The sequence below is a fragment of the Mus caroli genome, unplaced genomic scaffold (genome assembly GCF_978045245.1).
Source record: "Mus caroli unplaced genomic scaffold, Mus_caroli_1 scaffold_4, whole genome shotgun sequence".
Taxonomy (NCBI): domain Eukaryota; kingdom Metazoa; phylum Chordata; class Mammalia; order Rodentia; family Muridae; genus Mus; species Mus caroli.
The window spans coordinates 124,721,471-124,744,359 of record NW_028227259.1 but is presented as its reverse complement, the minus strand read 5'-3'; the positions used below and the strand labels follow the sequence as shown (position 1 = coordinate 124,744,359).

At 54.4% G+C, this 22,889-nt stretch overlaps 1 protein-coding gene across 3 annotated transcripts in view; it reads left to right on the top strand.

The window, feature by feature from the left end:
• The window catches only part of Tpcn1 (two pore segment channel 1), a 57,310-nt gene extending 34,468 nt beyond the window's left edge, over positions 1-22,842 (top strand). For 2 of the 3 annotated variants that reach the window (XM_021162092.2, XM_021162095.2), the window contains exons 5-28: positions 52-165; positions 637-767; positions 1,384-1,472; positions 2,099-2,133; positions 2,605-2,663; positions 2,876-2,975; positions 6,394-6,510; positions 6,697-6,821; positions 7,950-7,998; positions 8,310-8,373; positions 8,803-8,847; positions 11,366-11,422; positions 11,534-11,587; positions 12,178-12,250; positions 13,205-13,312; positions 14,123-14,194; positions 14,682-14,771; positions 16,011-16,126; positions 16,830-16,876; positions 17,456-17,524; positions 17,634-17,718; positions 18,802-18,941; positions 19,098-19,178; positions 20,742-22,842. In XM_021162092.2, the coding sequence (XP_021017751.1) occupies positions 52-165; positions 637-767; positions 1,384-1,472; positions 2,099-2,133; positions 2,605-2,663; positions 2,876-2,975; positions 6,394-6,510; positions 6,697-6,821; positions 7,950-7,998; positions 8,310-8,373; positions 8,803-8,847; positions 11,366-11,422; positions 11,534-11,587; positions 12,178-12,250; positions 13,205-13,312; positions 14,123-14,194; positions 14,682-14,771; positions 16,011-16,126; positions 16,830-16,876; positions 17,456-17,524; positions 17,634-17,718; positions 18,802-18,941; positions 19,098-19,178; positions 20,742-20,858 (2,037 nt within the window). In that variant the 3' untranslated portion in view covers positions 20,859-22,842. The remainder of the gene's footprint in view (positions 1-51; positions 166-636; positions 768-1,383; positions 1,473-2,098; positions 2,134-2,604; positions 2,664-2,875; positions 2,976-6,393; positions 6,511-6,696; positions 6,822-7,949; positions 7,999-8,309; positions 8,374-8,802; positions 8,848-11,365; positions 11,423-11,533; positions 11,588-12,177; positions 12,251-13,204; positions 13,313-14,122; positions 14,195-14,681; positions 14,772-16,010; positions 16,127-16,829; positions 16,877-17,455; positions 17,525-17,633; positions 17,719-18,801; positions 18,942-19,097; positions 19,179-20,741) is intronic. The other variant, XM_021162094.2, reaches the window with a different exon arrangement.
• Positions 22,843-22,889: the final 47 nt, after the last annotated feature.

Genomic DNA, 22,889 nt, shown 5'->3' with positions numbered 1-22,889 from the left:
TTTGTGCATGTATGGTCTCCTTAAAGATGGTTCTCACCTCTGTGGCTGCAGGTCCACGCCACGCTGGAACTCTTTGCCCTCATGGTGGTGGTATTTGAACTCTGCATGAAATTGCGGTGGCTGGGCTTCTACACGTTCGTCCGGCACAAACGCACCATGGTCAAGGTAATACATCTATCTGTCCATCCCCCTGCCGTGATTCCTCCCAGGTCCCCTTCACATCTGTCTACGGTTCCATTCAAAATCTCCTCAGCCCCAGCGTATGCTTGGGAGTGTAGCCCAATGAGATGATTTGTGTATGCCAGAAACCTGTAGGGTCACATGGTTCTTCCATATCCTCAAATGAGTAGACCTGGAATGAACTGAGTCCCGAAGGGCTTCCTGGTGCCATGAGGTGGTTGGGGAGAACATCGGTGGGCACCCAGGGTGGTGTTTCACTGTCAAGAGGACCTGCATACCAGCTTCATCTCAGGCCACGTCTCTGTACTGGCCGCAGGAGGGCTCACTGTTGCTGTTGAGAGAGGCGGAAATGGAAAGAACCCTGCTGGTCCCCCGTGGGCTGTGTTCATCAGTGTCTGCTCTGTGCGTTGGAGTCTGGGTCAGGGAGCTAACCGTGTCCCAACCTGTCATCTCCAGACGTCCGTCCTCGTGGTGCAGTTCATCGAGGCCATTGTGGTGCTGGTTCGGCAGACGTCCCACGTGCGGGTGACCCGGGCACTACGCTGTATTTTCCTGGTGGACTGTCGCTACTGTGGCGGTGTGCGGCGGTAAGGCCTGAGGCTGGGTAGGCCTTTCTGGGGACTGCAGCCCTCCTCACTATGGCCCAGGGTCCTCCCATGTCTGCGTGTGTCATCTTCTCAGCTCTGTCCTGTAGGTTCCTCCCACCCAGTCCAGAGCCCTGAGCCCAGAGCTGACCTGATATAGAATTAAACCCATCTGTAAAGATTCCATCTGGTTACTTGGTCAGGGACTTGCTGATGGCAGGGAATTCATCCTTTGTGCCCAAAGTTAGAAAAAACTCTCCTGGGATTGGGTAGCTTAGTATGTGTGTGTGTATGCTGTGGAAGGTGACCTTGATCCCCCAGGTGATGTAGCCTCTGCTATGCCTTCCCTTTAAGAGACTGTCACTCGGTGGAAGTGGCTGTGTACACACACACACACACACACACACACACACACACACACACACACACACTGTTGTTGTCCCTGTCACCTGCTGAGTGGAGGCCTTGGGTACATTACTAAGCTAAGCAGGGCTCCCTCCTGGGTCAGTAGGTCAGGTATACCAGACGAATTGCCGCCAGCCCATCCCCCCCACCACCCCAGGACACAGATCAGCCCTCCCACCCCTGCCACCCCTCAGCTGGCCATCTTTCTCCCCAGCAACCTGCGGCAGATCTTCCAGTCTCTGCCACCCTTCATGGACATCCTCCTGTTGCTGCTCTTCTTTATGATCATCTTCGCCATCCTCGGTGAGCAGAGCCACCACCACCCACAGCACCCCATCCCCGGGCATCCTGCCAGTCAGTCTCCGGGCCCGACAGCTGAGAAGGCTACAGACCCGGCATTTCTCACTGATAGAGCATCCCCATGTGTTAAGAGGGGCTGGGGAAGCTGGCTCTCACTGTGTAGCCCAGGCTGGCTTAGAACCCTTGAATGTCTTGCCTCCATCTTCTAAGGAAGGAATAACATCCCTGCCCACGGCCTGGCCTGCCTTTTGCATGATTGGCTGCCATGTCCACAGAGCACAGAGACACTCTATTGGCAGCCGGCATCTATGACCCAGCCCACTGCTGGAATTTGTTTAGTTTGAAAACCTCGAACCATCAGCTTAAAAGTCAATCTTATGCAACAACAGCAACAACAATAATAAAATAAAATAAACAGATTTCCAGCCCCTTTTAAAGAATAGACCTTTCAGAGCCAGCACGCAGCCTAGGTGTCAGCAGGCTTGCACGCAGCGACATGACCCCCGTTAGCCAGCACGTGTGTTCTCCAGAGCCCTGCAGTCCTCACCGAACCCTAGTGCCCTCCTCCAGCGTCTTCCCCTGGCTCTGCTCTAACTCCAGCCTTGGTCTGTTTTTCTACCACATTCTAGGTTTCTACTTATTCTCCACGAACCCTTCCGACCCCGTAAGTAATGAGCTCTTGGTCCCTTGTCTATGGAGGGGCCTTCCCGTCAGACAGGGTAGCTGGGAGGACCCTGGCCATGTTAAGAAGGGTACCCTGTCTGGTTTCTGATTCCCAAGAGTCCCCACCCCTCAGACCTGAGCCACTGCTTTTCTTGAGAGCCAAGGGGACCCCCCCCCTTTGCTGTTCTTATGGACGAAGCTTCCAGGGATCAGGTTTGGAACATTGGGGCATTCTAGCAGAGAAAGTGGAGGAGGGGAGCTTCTCACAGGGACAGGTGACCCCCTCCCACCCCCACCCCCAGGAAACTCCCTCCCTCCCTTAGTTGGTAGCCCGCTTCTTCCATAGCGCAGGCTCCCATGTGTACTGCACCTCTGCCCTGGTGCCCCTTGCATTCCGAGGCGGAAACGGGGAGAGGCGCTCTAGAGGAGACTGTCCAGACCTGCCAACACCATCCCCGCCCTTTCCTTGCAGTACTTCAGCACCCTGGAGAACAGCATCGTCAACCTGTTTGTTCTCCTGACCACAGCCAAGTAAGTCTGGGGTCACTCCCACCACTGACCTCTGTCCACATCCAGCCAAGGGATGTCTGTCACCCCCCCTTCTCCCCCGCACCCCCTCCCCGGTCTCAGTGCACACAGGGCTGGGTGGAAGGAAGGGGGCTGTCTGGGAGTGCAGGGGAGCAGCTGTCCCTCGCAAGGTGCATCCTTAGAGGTTAAGGTGACCCTCTGCCCCACGCACACAGCTTTCCAGACGTCATGATGCCCTCCTACTCCCGGAACCCCTGGTCCTGTGTCTTCTTCATTGTATACCTCTCCATTGAGCTGTACTTCATCATGAACCTGGTGAGTGTCCCTCGTGGCCCCACTGCAGCAGTGGGGCCCTCGGACAGAGATGTGGGGACACCAAGTAGATGGTCGGGTGTGGCGCCCGCCCGCAGAATGCGGTGAAGATGGCCGGGTCTCCCGGCTTTGTGCCTCCACTTTGTAGATGGTGCCAGATCTTTCCCACCCCTACAGTGAAAATTTTGCACTAACAGAGCCAGCTAGTTAGAGAGCTGTGCAGAGAGAGCTGTAGATCCAGCGCCTGCCTTGCTGTGTGGTTCTGTTACTGTCATGTGCGGGGGGGTGGGGGGGTGGAGTGGGGGTGGGGGGAGCAGCTGGGTGTCAGACTTGCAGGGACACGTGTGCCCATCATCACACAGCTCAGAGCACTTGGCACTGCACCCTGTGAAGGGCAGGAAGCTCCAGTGCACACCGATGCTGCAGAGACACTGGCTGGGGCTCAGGGCCACCAGGAATGTTTTCTGCCATCACAGGCAAAAGCCAACACTAGGCCAAGACCCACAGCGACAGCAGAGTGAGCGGAGACCAGGGCGTCCCGTAGCGTTTGGGTTCTGTGGTACTGCAAATCGAACCTAAATCCTCTCGGATGCAGGCCAGGCTCTATAACCCTGGACCACCCCCAGCCCATTGGATTTGAGATGACAGGCATGCGCCACCACACTTGGCTTTATGTGGTGCTGGGGGTGGAACTGGGGGGTCTTGTTCATGTTAGGCAAACACTCTGCTGGCTGAGCAACATACTGCCCTCGGAGAGGACCTGGGCTTGGTTTCCAGCACTTACAATGACAGGATTCAATTTTTTCTGACCTCTGAGAGCTCCTGCACACACATGCTGTGCACGTGTACACTCAGGCACACACATACAAAAACAAAAGGAAGACAAGGAGAGGAGATACTCTGTCTGTGTGGTTTCCTGAAATCTGCAGATTTGAAAACTTAAAAGAAATATGTTCTTTTCTCCTTCCTTCCTTCCTTCCTTCCTTCCTTCCTTCCTTCCTTCCTTCCTTCCTTCCTTCCTCCCTCCCTCCCTCCCTCCCTCCCTCCCTCCCTCCGTCCCTCCCATCACAAAGTAACACACCAACTGTCTCCTGTAGTGGTTTTAAGTTGTCAGCTACTGAGAGGCACCAGGAGAAGCAGACACTTCTCCTCTGCTCTCACCACGGCCTCGGGAGACTCAAGAAGCCCCACAAGGTGAGGGGCTTCTCCCCACCAACCAGCAAACAATGCTAGAGCGGACGCTGACTGGTGTGTCCCCAATACAGTCCAGTGTGACACAGTTCACTGTCACTGACCTCTGAGGGGATAGGAGACCGTGGCCCGGGAACACAGACGGAGGTTGCCCCAAACCCCGTGTTCCTGTGGTAACTCTGCCGAGAGAGTTTGTCTGAACAGAACAAAGGGATGTCATAAATCAAGACAATTTTCAAATACATTGGTGGAAACTCCATTAAGGAGAAGGCAAGTTCTGCCGTGGACCTCCTTTGCTGGCTGGGGGAGTTCTTAGGCTTTAGATCGCTGCTCTGTTCGTACATCCTAAAGGATTTCCTTTATAACCACCAAGGCATTAGGTCGATGCAGAGATGCACAGGAAATGGCTGTGAAGAACCGTAGCTAGTTTGTACTTAGGTCCTGGACCAGCCATGGTCCAAGCTCTTCAGTCCCTGAAGGTCATCCTGTGGTCACGCAGGTGTGTGTTTTCTAGCAAGTTTTGGCCACAGAATGTGCAGACAGCCCCAGACCCCACAGGTCAAGGGGTTTGCTTTCCGAACCTCAGGCGGCTGTAAGCACCAGGAGACTCCTTTGCTTCTAGTTCACTAGCTGCACGTCGGGGTTTCTCGGCCCTTTTCTCAAGTGACTCGCAGAACTAGGGAGAAGTGTTTGCAGCTTTATCATAAAGGAATTGCCAAGGAGTCCAGATGGAGATTTGCGTGGGCACAGTGGACGCCCTGCTTCCCTCCCCACGCGAGGCTCTCTGGAAGCACCCCAAACCCTGTTTTCACAGAGACTCCATCACACAGGCATGATGAGAGTGTGGACAGCCCCAGGAAACTTTAGGGAAAGAGGCCGGCATAATGCTGCCAGGCTGACCGGGCAAAACCTGTGCCTCTTAGCATTCCCCTCAGGCGGGACTCTGGGATACCGACGGTCGGATGACTACAACGAGGGAAAGTCAGAATTTCCACGTGGCATATGGGAGGTGGAGCAGGGGGATAGCGAGTTCCAAACCAGCCATGGCTATATAGCGAGATGTCTCAAAATCTAAGAGAGAGGGCTCAGCAGGTAACGACACTTTCCTACAAGCCTCACAGCCTGAGTAGGAAAGACAGACCCCCCCCAAAGTTGTCCTCTGACCGCCCCCCCCCCCCCACACACACTGTAGCATGCAGCGGCATACACAGACACACACATACATGCATGTGTGTGCATACAATAATTAGTTTTAGTAAGTTGGGGGGTTTTTTGGTACCCAGCCACACTCCTGTGCTTATTCTCATCTGTAGCTCATCTCTCCTTGGAGCGGTCCAGCCACAGGGCTGAGTAAATGTACGACAAAGCTTGTCTGCCCACACACGCAAATGTCTTGCCTGTGCGGGCTATGGTAGAGACACACTCACCTTCCATCTGCATGGGAAGCAGTGTGTGTGAGGGTGTGTGTGTGTAGGTGTGTGTGTGTGGGGGTGTGTGGGTGTGGGTGGCCTTAGAAGGATCAGGAGCACACACTCAGAACAGCTTTGAAAGACAGAGTGGAGAGATGGCTCAGCAGTTAAGAAAACTGCTCTTCCAGAGGTCCTGAGTTCAATTCCCAGCAACCACATGGCGGCTCACAACCATCTGTAATGGGACCCGATGCCCTCTTCTGGTGTGTCTGAAGACAGCTACAGTGTACTCATATACATGAAATAAATAAATCTTTAAAAGAAAAGAAAAAGAAAGAAAGACAGAGTGTCACTCAGGTCTTCCCCATCCTCTGTCCCCTCATTAATAAACTGATTTTGCTCTGGGGCAGTTCTAGAATGTTCCCTCCTGGCGTTCTGGTTTTCTCCTCCCCACTATTCATGGAGCCTCACCCGAAGCTGTAACTCACAGGAAAAGTAACCGTGGAAGGAGGAGGAGGAGGCCCCAAGGTCGAAGTCCATGTGGCCTCTTCCCCAGGCCCTTCCTCTGACCAGCTAGGGGCCAGCTATGGGGGAAAGGGACAGGGCCCTGGGGAAAACCCAGCAATGGTGACTTCAGGAGAGAAATGTACAAAGAGCAGCAGTTTCTTTCCTCACCTTCCAAGTACCCACCCCTGTCCCGAGCAGTGCAGCCCACTGGAGGCTTTCCTCAGTGAAAGCCCTGTATGGGGGACAGAGGGTGACCCCTGGATCCTGCAGGCTCACCTAGGGCGGCCAAGGACGCCATGCTTGTCCCTTTACAGCTCCTGGCTGTGGTGTTCGACACCTTCAACGACATTGAAAAGCACAAGTTCAAGTCTTTGCTGCTGCACAAACGGACCGCCATCCAGCATGCTTACGGCCTGCTTGCCAACCAACGGGTAGGGCAGTGGGGGCGGGGTCACAGGGAGGGACTTCATTCTCTCCCCCCACCACCACCACCATTTGGCTTGGCAGAGCTGGTGACCCTGTGGCTGTTATGTTGCCTATGGGAGAAATGCAGGTCCTATCCCCAGGGACCCCCATCTGTGTCCTCATGTCCCCGCCTTCCCCTCCCTCTCCTGCAGAGGCCGACTGGCATCTCCTACAGGCAGTTCGAAGGCTTAATGCGCTTCTACAAACCCCGGATGAGTGCAAGAGAACGCTTCCTGACTTTCAAGGCCTTAAACCAGAGCAACACGCCTCTGCTCAGGTAAGAGCCAGGGGTCTGGGGGGCTGGAGAGATGGCTCAGCGGTTAAGAGCACTGACTGCTCTTCTGAAGGTCCTGAGTGCAAATCCCAGCAAGCACCTGGTGACTCACAACCATCTGTAAGGAGATCTGATGTGCTCGACTGGTGTGTCTGAAGACAGCTACAGTGTACTTACATATAAATAAATAAATCTTTAAAAAAAAAAAGAAAAAAGAAAAAAAGAAAGAGAGAGTTGGGTACCACGTCTGGGCCACACAGCCAGACCTTTCCGTCCCATAGCAAAGCTGTTCTGGGCATTAGGAGATAGATGCAGGGAAGCCTTGGAGAGATGCAGATCACACCACGACTCTTACATGGTCGTGTTCCTTGGTAATCTCTTAGAAGCCAAACAGTAGTCTGTTTCAGTCCTATCCCTGAGATAGAGAAACGTTTGAAGCTGGGTGTGCTGCTGATGCATGTCTCTAAGGCCTGAGGCAGGAGGATTGGAAACTTAATGCCTCCCTCAGGTATGAAAAGAGTTTGAGGCCAGCTTGGACTTTTTCAGATCTTGTCAATAATAATAATAATAACAACAACACAGGAGAGGGTGAGATGGCTCAGCAGATAAAAGTGCCTTTGCCAAGTCTGACGACTTGAGTTTCATTCCTGGGACCCACATGGTAGAAGTAGAGAACCCCTGAGAGTTGTCCTCTGACCTAAAGGAAAGCATCCCCCTCCACACACACACACACACACACACACATGCACACGCACACGCACATGCACATGCGCACCAGAGCTTGGAGGGACTGAGCCAGAGAGAAGTCGGTGCTGGCCTTGAGGCCAGTAAGTGCAAGGGTGCCGCCCTCTCAGCTGGGTTTTCCCTGCTGTGAAAGTGAGGGCAGCAGGCTCATTACTCTGTCATTCCCCCGGAGGCCTCTCTTGCCCTCAGGGGCAGCCTCTGCAGGTCAGAGGTGGTCAGTGTGGCCTGAGTAATCATAGCCCCTGGAGATCAGGCCACTACAGGTGAGAGCCCTGGCTCAGGGCTAGGTCCCATAAGGTATCCATCTTCCTGGGAGAGGCAGAGGGTGGGTGTCAACGTGTGTGACAGGCCCTGCCTGTGACCATCCTTTCACTTTGCTTGTGACAGCCTGAAGGACTTCTATGATATTTACGAAGTCGCTGCTCTGCAGTGGAAGGTGAGTGTGTCCCTGCATTCGTATCCAGCAAGTGAGGAGGGCAACTCAGCCTTCAGTGGTGCATGGACCTCAGCCACAACCGGAATCCAGACCCCGTGACCCAACCTTCCCAAGGCTTCTCAGAGAGATGAGCCATATGCAAATGTGATCCATACATGGACCCCAGATGTCCAGTTTATCATCTAGATCCCTAAATGTTACTGCTGTTCCAAGTTTAGCAGCAAGAGTGGGAGGCCGGGCCCTGTGGAGGTCTGGGCTAGGTTCTGGTCCCTGGGCCTAACCTCTTCTCCCCTGGGTCCTCTGCACTACAGACAAAGAAGAACAGACAGCATTGGTTTGATGAGCTTCCCCGGACAGCCTTCCTCATCTTCAAAGGTGAGTGTGTGGAACCAAGCTGGGAAAGAAGCCAGGAAGGACCAGGAAAGACCCTGATCAGTAATTCAAAATCCAAGGGCCAGGTGGGCACCCGTGACCGCAGCACTGCAGAGGTTCAGACAGGAAGATGGCAGGTTTGCGGTCATTCTGGACCACATAGCAAACCTCATTTCAAAAACTAAGTAAAAGAGCGTTAAGACAGATGCCCGCAGTTCTTCATGGGATAGTCACCTTTCAGTCAAGGGCTATGTTTGTTTTCTTTTGAGAAAGGGTTTTTCTGCATAGCCTTGGCTGTCCCGGAACTCACTCTGTAGACCAGGCTGGCCTCGAACTCAGAGATCCGCCTGCCTCTGTCTCCTGAGTGCTAGGGCACCCATGCCCAGCCTACCTTGGGCCCTCTAACCTTTACATTTTCTTCTCTTCAAACAGGGATTAACATCCTTGTGAATTCCAAGGCCTTCCAGTATTTCATGTGTAAGTGTGACCCATCGCAGCTCTGGGCCCCTGTGCTCCTGAGCCCTTCATTCTTGAAGGTAGAGAGACAAAAGATCCAGAAAACGCCAAGCACTGGGTTCTGTCCCCAGTACTTCTCCAAACAAAAAAAAAAAAAAAAAAAAAAAGCAAAATTCTGAGATCTAGGCACGCCCAGATCACCAAACTTACTATGTGCAGAAGCGATCACGTGCAGTCACTTCCTGGCCCTCTGCTCCCTTACTTCAGTCCCTCACTTCAGTTCTGAGTCTCTGTTGCAGACCCCAGCCCTCTGGGACCACAGTGTTGATAGGGCCCCTCCTGTTTAAGGACGCTTCCTCAGCAGACGTGAGTCTGTCACCCTGCTTAGTTAAGGAAGCGGGTCTGTTTTCGCTCTGCCTGTCCCCCTACATACCTAAGTCCTTTTAATTTGGAACTTCAGTGCAGAGTCCTATGGTGATGTGGTACTCACAGCAACATGTAATTCTCAACACGTAAACCAGTTGGGGAGCGGGGAACCTAGCAGAGTGTGGTAGCTCATGACTGTAGTCCCAGCACTAGGGAGGCTGGGTGATTGTCACAAGTTCGAGGCCAGCCTGGCCCAACAGCAAGCTCTTATCTGAAGAAAAAAAAAAATTCAGGGGCTGGAAATAGCACTTGGTGGTAGAGTGTTCACCGGCCATGCAGGAAGTCCTCGGTTCCCGCAGCATCGCACGGAGTGAGCAGAACAACTGTTCAAGTCCCCAGCACATCTCACGTACACGACAGCCAGAAGGGGCTGGGTGGGGCAGTGCCCTAGGGAAGCTCTCTGACTTCTTCCGAGGAGAAATAATGATCAGAGGCCACAGTCTGAGGGATAGAGGGCTCACTGCCTGGCCCTGACTGTCCCCGGGCTTTCTGCAGACACCGCCCGGGTTTCGTTTGTTCATTTACTATTGACTTAGTACTTACTGGTGAAGGTGATCGTTTTATCCCGAGGTCCGATTGGAAGTGTGGAGGCAGAAACCCATAGAAACACACCTTCCCTGTAGATTTTCTTTGAGTAGCCTTGGCTGTCCTGGAGCTAGCTCTGTAGACCAGGCTGGCCTTGAACTCACAAAAATCTGCCTGCCTCTGCCTCCTAAGTGCTGGGATCAAAGGTGTGAGCCACCATGGCCCAGCTGGTGCTTCAGATTTTCAACCCCAGGGACTTTTTTACCTAACCCCACTACTATGACATATCTTGATTCACAATCTTAACCCGAGGGTCCCAAGCATCACAAGCATGTGTGACCTTTGTCCCAGGGTCCCAGCAGCAGCCCCACCACAGGACTGTGTCGCTGGAGTGCCACCTAGGGACACGTTTGCTTAGCGTGCGTCAGGCCCGCAGAGAAAGTTCTTTTCTCTATATGTGGGCAGGTTGCCAAACCTTTTCTTGTTCTGAGACAGGCTCTCACTGTATAACCCTGGCTGGTCTGGACTCACAGAAATCCTCCTGTCTCTGATTTCCCAGGTGTGGGGATGAAAGGTGTATGTCACTATACTGCCCATCTTTATTTCATTTTATTTCAGATCTTTAGGGCTTCCCTGATCTCATTGAACTTCATATCATAATTCCATAGCATATTTATATGGCTTCAAATCATACTTTTAGAACAAAATATGTTCAAGTAAGGTATAGAGACTATCCTGTATCTCCCAGTGGCTGACTTATATTTTGGCTATTTTTCTGTTGTTTAAAAGCTTTAGAGGGGGGCTGGTGACATGGCTCAGTGGGAAAGAGCACCCGACTGCTCTTCCAAAGGTCTAGAGTTCAAATCCCAGCAACCACCTGGTGGCTCACAACCACCTGAAATGAGATCTGACTTCCTCTTCTGGTGCATCTGAAGACAGCTACAGTGTACTTACATATAATAAATAAATAAATAAATAAATAAATAAATAAAATATTTTTAAAAAAAAAGCTTTAAGAGGGGCTGGAGAGATGGCTCAGCGGTTAAGAGCACTGACTGCTCTTCCCAGAGGTCCTGAGTTCAAATCCCAGCAACCACATGGTGGCTCACGACCATCCGTAATGAGATCTGATGCCCTTTTCTGGGATGTCTGAAGACAGCTTCAGTGTGCTCATAAATAAAATAAATAAATCTTTAAAAGCTTTAAGAAGGTCAGCCACAAGCCGGGCGTGGTGGCGCACGCCTTTAATCCCAGCACTCGGGAGGCAGAGGTAGGCGGATTTCTGAGTTCGAGGCCAGCCTGGTCTACATCGTGAGTTCCAGGACAGCCAAGGCTACACAGAGAAACCCTGCCTCGAAAAACCAAAAAAAAAAAAAAAAAAAAAAGGTCAGCCACTCCTTCCTGTTTCCCAAAGGGATTCCCTGATTGATGCTGGTCCACAGCGAGATCTCCAAGCAGAAGTGGGAATCCTTCAGTAATGATGTGTGCCCCCCCCACCTCCGTTCACTCCCCAGGGGGGTCCTGCCCATAGCCCTGCAGGCCGGCTGACCCATCCCTCTGACTCCCTCTCATGGCTTCTCTATCCCAGACTTGGTGGTGGCTGTCAATGGTGTCTGGATCCTGGTGGAGACATTCATGTTGAAAGGTGAGCTCCACCTGGGCCCCCTCCCTGCTTTACTCAGAGGCCCTACCCCCCTCTGCCCCCCCCTCCCCGGCTGACTGCAACCACCACGTCTGTCACTTCTTTGTCTTCTAGGCGGGAATTTCACCTCGAAGCATGTGCCCTGGAGTTACCTTGTGTTTCTTACCAGTAAGTGTGCTGCCTGACTCTGCTTGGCTGCTGGCTTAACCCAACTGTGAGGGTTTTGATCGGCTACAGCATTTCATAGCCCTTCCCTAAAACAACCTAGAAGGACCCCCATCTTAGAGGTTTAGTCTGACCCCTTTACCCTGCTTTAAATCCATGCATTTTTTAAAAAAAGATTTATTTATTCATTTTATGTATATGAGGACACTGTAGCTATCTTCAGACACACCAGAAGAGGGCATCAGATCCTATTACAGATGGTTATGAGCCACCATGTGGTGCTGGGAATTGAACTCAGGACCTCTGGAAGAGCAGTCAGTGCTCTTAACGGCTGAGCCATCTCTCTAGTCCAACCCATGTACTTCTTATTGGCCCCTGGTCATACAAGGTGATCCACCACGTATCAGCCTTGCTTCTAGCTGGCTCCCACCATGTCCCTCAGTTTTACCTCCAGCTGGCCCCTCAACGTGTCCCTCAGCCTGGCTTCTAGCTGGCCCCTCAACATGTCCCTCAGCCTGGCTTCTAGCTGGCTTTTTCCCCCAGTGGGCTGGGGAGAGCCCAGATCAGCTCCTGTCTTCTCCCTCTTGTCTTAGTCTATGGAGTTGAACTGTTCATGAAGGTGGCTGGCCTGGGCCCTGTGGAGTACCTGTCCTCTGGATGGAACCTGTGAGTAGAACACACGGTCACCCTGAGGCAGAGGTGTCCATGTCGGCCGTCCTCCCCACAACCAAAGGTCAGGTGGCTTTGGGGACACCCCTGGAGGTGCAGAGGACAGCAAGATCTGTCTGCCTGTGATCCAAGACCATTCTGGTGATTTTACCTAAGGCCTCTGGGGCCACCCACACCAGTCCCCATTGATCCCCACTGTCCCCAGAGCTGGCTTTTCCTAGTCATCAAACCTCATCTCTTTCACAAGGGCCACAGAAGGTGTCACCTCCCCTTGGCTGGCAGTAGAAAAAAGCCATGGGGTAGAGCCAGTGTGGCAGAGCCGGTGTGGCAAAACCAGACCACACTCACGAGGACTTGGGTCATCAAAATACAACCAGCTAGAGCGGGAAGAAATCAGGGTGGCAGGGCCCCACTGTCATCTCCACTTAGGGTAGGGTAGAAGGCTTATCCCTTGAACCCAGAAGTCCAAATTCTGCCTAAGCAACACAGAGACACCATACCAAAGGGGATACACACACACACACACACACACACACACAGAGGAGCAAAAGACAAATGGGCTACAAGTTTGCGTGTCACACATGAGGGTCCCATCCCAGGCACCGTGCCACACAAGAAGAGTGGGGCCCGTGCCTGCCTGGTGTGTCTTGAGTCCTGCCTTCAGTTTCTCAGTGTGGCCAGCAATCTAGGGGCTACCGAGGCCAAGGCTTCTGCCCTGTCCTTAGAGTAGCATACCGTCCACAGAGGCAATTTTCAGGCACATGCGTCCCCAGGGTCAGAACACCCAAGGGTGACTCTCAGACCTGAGCACACCTGGCAGGCGCAAGCCCCACTGTATGCTGTGGCCGGTCAGGTCGCCATGGAAGCCATCTAAGAGCAGGACTGCGGGAGGGGATTGTGGAAGGGAAGCCTAGACTGTCACCAACAAACTGGCTCCTTCCCCCGCCCCAGGTTCGATTTCTCGGTCACAGCATTCGCCTTCCTGGGACTGCTTGCACTGACGCTCAACATGGAACCCTTCTATTTCATTGTGGTCCTGCGTCCCCTTCAGCTGCTGAGGTGACCTGCAGGGCTTGAGGAGAGGGTAATGGGTGGGCATTGAGGTCTGGGGACCCTTGGGATTAGCTCATGAGATTTTGCCAGCTGCTGGCGGGGGGGGGGGGCGGCTATCTTTAGCTTGAGCTATTCAGGATAGGGGCACACAGTGCTCTCGATGGGCAGAATGACCCAGCCTGCAGCCCAGGGAGAGCCACACTGCCTACTTGCCCAGTCTTTAGTCAGGGCATCTTACCTTTGAGGGACTAGAGGGATGTCCCTGGTGGTTATGTGTTCCTGTTTCAACCTATGTTCCTGGGCACTTTGTTCCTGCTGCCCAGCTTTTTCGGGTCCCACTTAACATATATATGCCTTCCTGGGGCTTGGACTTTTGGAGACTCAGGAGTCAGGGCTGCCATGTCTGCCTACTATGTCCCCACTCTGCCTTCCTTCCAGGCCAACTAGAGCTGTTGATTGTGCACCCCATTTCCTGAGCTTGTCCCAATTGCGCACCCCATTTCCCGAGCTTGTCATGTTACCAGAGCTGCTGGCTTCATCTGTCCACTCCAGTAGGGGACTTGATGCATTTTTTTTTTTTAACCAGCATGATATGATGAGGCTAGCCCAGTCTGTGCCCCAGTGTCCCAGGACTGTCCCATCCAGTGCCACAGTTTATGAGTTCCCCAGGGAAGTGAGCTCAGCTGCACAAGGTTTCTCAGCCTTGTCTTACTGTAGGGAGAGGAGGGCTTACAAGGTTCTGGCCCGTCTGAGGAAGGGGCAGTGTGGCCATGCCCCAGCCTCTGCAGTCCCAGCAATGCTGTTCTTGTTGTTCAGGTTATTTAAACTGAAGAAACGCTACCGCAACGTGTTGGACACCATGTTCGAGCTGCTGCCGCGGATGGCCAGGTACTGCCCACCTCTCGGCCCGCAGGTCCAGGCCACACAAGGCTCATGTAGGGATCCGGGGAAATGGGAACAAGGAGGAATCTCAGGAAGGCCGGATTAAGGGGCTTGGGGGTGGTCTTCAAAGAGACAGAAATCTGGACCCTGCGGGTCCCCTCGGCAGCACTGGCCTGGCTGAACTGTCTAGCGGGGAGGGCAGGGAGCTGTCGACTTACCACCTGTGTCTACGTTCACAGGTAAGGGGTCACCTGTGAGCCTACCTTCACAGGTAAGGGGTGCATCTCTGGTCAAGGGGCATCTGTCCCTAGCGTCCCCCACCGTGAGCCACGCGGCCCCTCCCCCACAGACACTTTGCGATGGTCACTCGGCCAGGGCTAGGGGCATGCCTCCCGCAGTCAGTGCCGGGAGACCAGGGGAGACCAGGACGCGCTGCAGCTGCCCCCGTCCCCTCCCTCCCGCCCTGACCACCCCTGTCCCTCTGCCTCCCCAGCCTTGGCCTTACGCTGCTCACCTTCTACTATTCCTTCGCCATCGTGGGCATGGAGTTCTTCAACGGGCGGCTGACCCCCAACTGCTGCAAGTGAGTGGCCCGGGAGGCTCTGGGCCTGCCCAGAATGGGCTTTACTGCTAGGCTGGGCACAAGGAGCTGAGTGACAGTATGGGAGCCAGCGTCACTTGTCCCTAGCTCAGGCCTCAGTTGATACACCCCCCTCCCCAGAACCAGAGCAGCCCTCACCCCTGATAGACCCCAGGAGACACCGGGACCTGGTAAGAGACCAGAGAGATGACACATGGCAAGAAGGTTGCAGGGCTGAGGAATGAAGAGAGAGGGTGACACCTCTGTGGCCTTTCCCCTTCCCCTCCCCTCCAAAAGGAAATGAACATGATCCACCATCGCTGTGTCCAGTTAAGACTGCCCATGCAGCCTTGGCGCTGATAGGCTACCAGTGACCCTTGTATGTATCCAGCAGATGGCTGCACTGAGAGCCCCGTCATAGTCAGAGTTTCTATTCCTGTGCAAACATCACGACCAAGAAGCGAGTTGGGGAGGAAAGGGTTTATTCAGCTTACACTTTCCACACTGCTGTTTATCACCAAAGGAAGTCAGGACTGGAACTCAAGTAGGTCAGGAAGCAGAAGCTGATGCAGAGGCCATGGAGGGGTGCTGCTTACTGGCTTGCTTCCCCTGGCTTGTTCAGCTTGCTCTCTTATAGAACCCCAGACTACCAGCCCAAGGATGACACCACGCACAATGGGCCCTCCCGCCTTGATCATGAAGTGAGAAAATGCCTTACAGCTGGATCTCATGGAGGCTTCTCCCCATGGAGTTCTCTGTGATAACTCCAGCTTGTGTCAAGCTGACACACAGAACCAGCCAGTACGAGCCCATAACAATGTCACCATAGCACATTCTAGTCCTCCATCATGGTCCATGCATCTATCAGGCTGGGGGCACAAGACACAGCCTTCTAATGAGCTGGCTGGTGAGCTCCCTGGTGTCATGGGCACCTAACTCTTACAAATGGCAGAGGAGTATAAAGCTGGAGTGTGGCAAAGAGGGTCCCCTCCAAGTGGAGCAACTGGGTCAAAGCAAGGACACATGGGTAGTGCCCCAGAGGCCCCCATCTTAACCACCTCCTCCCCCTCCTCCACGGCAGGTTGCAGACACGTCCAGTGATGGTGCATGGGGCAGGATACGGGTGGCTCAGAGAGGCAAGGAGACCCCTAGCCAGACCTTGATTTGCATTCCTGTCCCAGGGAAGGTGGTTAGTCATCTTGTAACCCTCCTGTCTTGTAACCCTCTTGTCTCCCTCGTTAGCACCAGCACGGTGGCCGATGCCTACCGGTTCATCAACCACACTGTGGGCAATAAGACCAAGGTAGAGGAAGGCTACTACTATCTCAACAACTTTGACAACATCCTCAACAGCTTTGGTGAGTGAGTCCTAGAGGGTACTCCCGGCCTTAGTCCGGCTCAGAGTTGCTGTAAGGCCTCCCTCCTTCCCTGGCCCCTTGGGAGCCCTTCCTGGGGTCCTTTTTTTTTTTTTTCTTTAAAGTTTATTTTATGTATATGAGCACATTCTTGCTCCCTTCAGACCTGCCAGAAGAGGGCATCAGATCCCATCACAGATGGTTGTGAGCCACCATGTGGTTGCTGGGAATTGAACCTTCGGAAGAGCGGTCAGTGCTCTTAACCACTGAGCCATCTCTTCAGCCCCACTGGGGGTCCCTTCTACAGCAATGCTGTGCGATTGTAGGACAGGCAGATCCAGGCTCGCCCAGGCACCAGACCTCACAGTGACAGAGGGATAAGAGGCCCTAGCTGGAGGGCTGCAGTGTCAACGTGGCGTGGTGTGCCTCAGTGTCAGCAGGGGCTATGGGGCAGGGATGCTGCCATTTCAATAGCCATGCAGCCCCTGACAGGTCCCGGGGCTCCTCTCTGCTCCCTGGTTCCTTTTGAAAGCCTTTTGCAGGGCGTGGCCTCTCCTCAATACCAGCCTTAGCCTGAGATAGCCCACCATGGGCTCTTTAGTCAAAGGGCATCCCTTTTGGGGGAGAGGTTGGGTGGCAGGCCTCCTACTAAGGGACTGAGGGGGCCTTTGACATTGGCCTGAGGCTACCCCCTCTTCCCCTGCAGTGACCTTGTTTGAGCTCACCGTTGTCAACAATTGGTACATCATCATGGTAAGCTCTGCCCCCTCCCCCCAACACACACACATGATTTCTCTTCCCATCCTCACAGAATGTGGGGTCCTTTATCATGCTCTAGTGGAAGCCTCCTGTCCCCCTGAGGTGGCACCACCCCCTTAGCTCTGTGCTGCTGGCTGTCTCCCCTCCCTGTGCCCCCTGACAGGCTCTGGGTATCTGACTATTGGTCAGCAGTGTGCCACGCCAGGCCTTGTGGTGTGAACCCGTGGTTGTCAGCTGCTTGGGAGGCTGAGGCAGAACCACGGACTCTAAAATAAAGCAAAGAGAGTATTGGGTGGGAGGGGTTTCCTTCCTACCACCCCACCTCCCATTCCTTAAATTCTCTCCTGCTGGAGACTCTCTGTGCTGGCCTAGGCTCCAGTCAGCCACGCAGGAGAGGGCTGGGGTCTGATGCTACTACAGAAAGAAATGCTCAGATCAGAGGAGCAAGAGGCCCTTGCCTCAGGGCCCCACGCCCCCAGGGAGGGCCTGGGCTGACAGACACAGAAGATGGTGGCCTGGTGGCCCGTGCTGTCCACGAACTCACTCACTCACTCACTCACTGCCCCCCTCCAGGAAGGCGTCACCTCGCAGACGTCCCACTGGAGCCGCCTGTACTTCATGACCTTTTACATAGTGACCATGGTAGGTGTCGCCACAGCTATGCTCGCCCCTACCCCCGTCCCTGTCTGAGGAAGGGCCTCATCTAACGGGGCCACGACTCCCCACACACACACTGCCTCTCTCCGGCCAGGTGGTGATGACCATTATTGTGGCCTTCATCCTGGAGGCCTTCGTCTTCCGCATGAACTACAGCCGCAAGAGCCAGGACTCGGAAGGTCTGTATGGGTGTCATGTCCCGAGCGCTGGCTGCCCCGCTGGCCATCTGCCGCGCCCCGCCGTCCCCGCTGTCTGTCTCCTGGGCCTTGCGGTCTCCACCACAGCAGATCAGCTCCTGCGTTTGCCTTGTCTGTCCAGGTCTCATTTGTATCCGTGGCTAGAAATCTAATGGAAAAATGCCTACGGTTCCTAAACGTATAACAAGTAGCTGCCATCCCTTGATCCTGCCGTGGAAGGAGCTGCCCATTATCTCCCTCCCAACCCTGTACAGACTCTGACCAGCGCTTACTAGGAGCCAGGGCAGAGGGACAGCCAGTGCCACGTTTCCCTATACTACACCCCCAGCTCGCGACTCCCGGTGTGAGCCTTCGGTGCAGCCGCGTTTCTCTGTAATACACTCAGACCACCACAGATCCCCATTCCGGCCATGAACGGTTCACGGCAGAGGTGGACAGCGTCCCTTCTGCAGCCCAGTGGAGCTGGCTGTGCTCGCTGCTTCCTGCATGCACAGTCTTCACGCTTAGCTGCGTGGCGGCTCAGTGTTGCTGTGCGCAGCGTGTACAAAGCCCCCCCTCACCCCCCTCCCGGGCTTGCAACCCCAAACTGAAGAAAGGAAAGGAATCCAAGAGCAGAGAAGACCTCCCGTTCCTCCCTCCCTGTTGTTAAATCGGTGTGATAGCAAGCAAGTTGATTTTACATATGCACACCAACGTGTATGATTAGAGTCTTGCTATATAAATGGTCCTCAAATCTCTTCATCCTCGATGCCGCCTGACGCTTCTCTGTTTTCTGTTGAAGACCTTCTCTTCAAGCCTCTCTCTGTGAGATGGGTGCTCATGTAGCCCGGGCTGGCCTCAGACTTGCTAAGCAGCCAAAGCCGGCCTTGAGGTGGTCCATGCACTCTCCATACCCTAATACTGAGATTACCACACCCTGCTCTCCCTGATGCTGTGTCCCTGCAAGCGGTTGGCTAGACATAGTACCTTCCTGACGCGCGCACCCTGTTAGTGAGGGGAGGGGGAGGAAAGAACCACCGCTTGGGAGGGAAAGCGGTTATGGGACCTGGCTCTCCCTACCCTCAGTGGACGGTGGCATCGTCATCGAGAAGGAAATGTCCAAGGAGGAGCTTATGGCCGTTCTGGAGCTTTATCGTGAGGAGCGAGGCACCTCCTCTGACGTGACCCGGCTACTGGACACCCTCTCTCAGATGGAGAAATACCAGGTAAGGGGCCACAGGCTCTGCAGATTGTGGAGGGGGCGGGGCCTGCCACCCACGCAGAGACGTCAATAGGATAGGAGCAGCAGCCTCCGTGGCCCGCTCCTAGGTGAGTCCATGCCACACACACACACACACTCCACAGCCTCCATTCCTCCCTAGCAAAATTCCATGGTGTTTCTGGGACGGCGATCGAGAACCAAAAGTGACCTGAGTCTGAAGATGTACCAGGAGGAGATCCAGGTAGGGGTCGGCGCCCTGGGTGGTGCCCTTCTGGTGGAGGGCTGGGAAAGGTCCCTTGTCCTCCATGGGGCTTAGGACCGAGGCCCTTGGCAGCCCCCATGCTGATGCATCTTCCGATACTTTGCTGCATTCCTGGGTGGCCGCTGTCCCATCCTGTCCACTGCATGGCCGTGCTGCCCCTCGAGGGTGCCCAGTGCCCCCAGTGGATCTTTCTAGAGATTTGAGTGACAGGAGGAGAGAGACCAGGGCCCCTGCAAGACCTGCTGCCTCTTCCTGCCCCTGTTGCCTGATGGGATTAAGCTCAGAGAGATGGCTTTTTGACTTGGGGCCTTTTGATTTTAAGAAGGATAAGGTCAATTTCCTTCCTTTCTTCCTTCCTTCCTTCCTTCCTTCCTTCCTTCCTTCCTTCCTTCCTTCCTTCCTTCCCCTCCACCACCTCCCAGTCTTCCCATACAGCAGCTGTTAAAAGTGTAAGCACCACGCGGGTCGCCACTAAGTCCTTCCAGCAGAACCCAAAGCATGAGCCCACCAAAAAAAAAAAAAAAACCAAAAATGGCCGGGCATGGTGGCGCACGCCTTTAATCCCAGCACTCGGGAGGCAGAGGCAGGTGGATTTCTGAGTTCGAGGCCAGCCTGGTCTACAAAGTGACTTCCAGGACAGCCAGGGCTACACAGAGAAACCCTGTCTCGAAAAACCAAAAAAAAAAAAAAAAAAAAACCAAAGCATGAGCCCTGATTCTCTGGGGTCTCTGGGTTTCCTCTGTGGCAGCTTCATTATCACAAGATGTTTCGGTTGGCTCCCTTATGTGGAGGCCACTGAGCCTTGTGTCACTGATAGACCCCACCCCCACCCCCAAGTGACACAACAGTCTGTGCCTCGAAGAGCAGTGGTGGCAACTGCCCAGGAGCACTTGGGTACCTAGAGGCCAGGCCACCTGCATCCTCTTCCAACCTGCCCAGCCTCTCTGGTGTCATTTTCACCCCTCTGCTAATGAGGGCAGAGCCATGGGCTGTCTCTGGAGAATTCTTTAAGTTCTCACAGTCTGGTCTGTGGCTTGGGTTTTGTTTCTTTAAATATGGGGGAGCTGTTTAACGCTTGCCCTACCAGAGTGCCCCAGACCCTGGAAGCAGGTGGCTTTCTGGGGAAGCTGGGAGGTTAAGAGCCTATGAGTTTCTGAAAGGTGTCCCTGTGACCCATCGAGGGGCAGCAGCAGTGTCTGAGCCTGGGGCCTGGCCTCCTCCAGAGCCTGTGTGTGGCCTGGCTCAGGCCTCTAACCGGTTTTTTTTTTTTGTTTTGTTTTGTTTTGTTTTTTGTTTTTTTTTGTGGCTTTTTCCTCTATTGGTGGCCATTGTCTGTATCCCCAGGGTTGTGTTTGGGTGGTGACCTCAGTGGGTAGGCCTGGCTCTGCCTCTGCTGTTCCCCCACGCCCCCCAAGCAGAGGTTCTTCTGCTCTCCTCCCTTCCCCTCCACCCCGGGGCCTGTGTGCCCCTCACATTGGCTGGGAGAGCGGGAGAGTTGGCGAGCGAGCGAGCCACCCTCAGCAGCACCCGCCTCTTCCCTAGGAGTGGTACGAGGAGCATGCCCGGGAACAGGAGCAGCAGAAGCTCAGGGGCAGCGTGTCCGGCCCCGCAGCCCAGCAGCCCCCTGGCAGTCGCCAGCGCTCCCAGACCGTCACCTAGCCAGGTTTCGTCAAGCCAGCCTCTTCTATGCAATAACACCATAGTATTATGTACTACGACGTATGGGAACCATGTGTGTGAGGACACACTCATATATATGCACATATTTACACAGAGACAGAAAAGAGACTATAGCCAGAGTCTGTCCCAGCCACCTCGCTCTGTCTTCCTGAGCTCCAGAAATACCGGCTTAGGCTGGAGGCCCAGGCCTGGCTGAGCGCTCTTCCTACCATGGAAAACTCTGGAAGCCCTCTGCTCAAGAAGCCCAAACTTAAATAGGCTGTCTTAACAATGCCACAGGCTTTCCCCGGGGAGGGATGGGGGGAGCTTGACCGCCTCCCTGCTGTGGCCTCCGGCTTCGTCCCTACCTGAACCCCAGCCAACACAGGTGTCTGTGTCTGGTACGAGGGACAAAACCACTAGGAAGAAACCCCACACCCTGCAGGATGACATCTGTTGATAACAAAAGTGTTAGAAGGTTCCCTTGAGGGATCAGCACCCCGGGACCCAATGGGAGACAGCAGCCCTTACTCTCTCAGGCTCCCAGTCCTTTCTTGTTGCTGGAACCCTACCACAGCTCCCCCACCCCACCCCGGGGAATCCCTACCCCCACCTCCGGCAGAATCCCTCCATGCAGGAGACAGCCAACCAGAGGCCCTGGGAATTTGACTTGCTCAGGGGAGTTCATTTGAACTGGTGCTGAAGGCAGCCCCCCTCACCAACCACACTTTCACACTGCCTCCTCCAAGATTCTCATAAGCTAGGCGGGTAGGGGTGGTGAGTCAGGTCAGGTGACTTGTGGGAGTTCTTTTGAGGCCACCACAAGGTGGTGACCAGGTAGTATGTAGTGGCAGACGGATAGAGCCCTGCTGTGTTGTCCACAAGGGGCTGAAGGTGGGCAGGGCCCGAAGTTGCCTAGCACCCCCACCCCACCCCCACCCCTGCGCACTCCCTCCAGGCTACCCTGGCCTTCCAAACCTGCTGTTGCTTGGGAGTTGGAGTGGGCGGGCACAGGTCCCCATCCTGTTCTCCCAGCTGCTGAACCAGGGGTCAAGCTGGAAAGCGGATGTTTTTCCTTTAAATAAAGCACAGCCCCCCCCCCCCAACACACACACTATCCCCCAGGAAAAACCTCTGGTTTCCACAGAGAGTCAGGAGACTGGCCAAGTCCCTTCCACTTCAAAGAGCTCTTGGCCTCCACCGAAGCTCAGCCTGGCCTCCAGGTCCCAGCCCTGAGAAGCAGTTTCATTTCCATAGCCGGCTGTCTTAGCTTCTTTGTGTATGAGGGGCATTTTGGCCTATAAAGAGGGCAGGGGTGGGAGGGTGGGAGGGAGAGGCTCTGAGCAACTGCCTGGTTCTAGGCCCCTTCCTCTACCCCAGGTACCCTCAGCCTAGGGGAGCAGGCTCAGGTGGAAGGGACTGGTCTTGGGCCCCAGGTAGAGGTACTAAAACCCCTGGGTCTAGCACATACCAGCCAGGTGCCTGAGGGAGACAGGGCCGTCAGGCCAAACTGTAGCCTCTTGTCTGTCATGTAGCCTGAGAAAACCTGTCCCCACAGAGTCACCTTTGAGCACACACCAAGCTGATCCTCAAACTTGCTAGCCAGGCAGGGAACAGACTGTGTCGCCCAGGGCTGTAAGCTGAGGCCCCTGGGATCCCTGTCTAAGCTAGATGCCCCTTCCCTCGATTTCAGCAGAGTGAGAACTGGCGGCTCTGTGTCACAGCCTAGCAGGGGCAGCTACGCCACCACGCTGCTTCTCCCGAGTGGGGATGGGGCACTCTGTGGGAAAAGTGTCTGGCCCCTCCCCCTCGCTTGTCCACCCCCTCCACCCCAGCCTTACTCCACACCGTGCAGACAATCATTTTGTATGGGTTAAGAGCCGCGTCGTCGTCGTCGTCGGGAGGTTTTATACAGTGATTTGTTATGTAGGAACGCACTGTGCCCAGATTTCTGGTGTGCCAATAAAAGAGCCTCTGCTTTATAGACCCGGCTGCAGCAGTTGATTTCCAGCTTGTTGGTGGGTAGGCCAC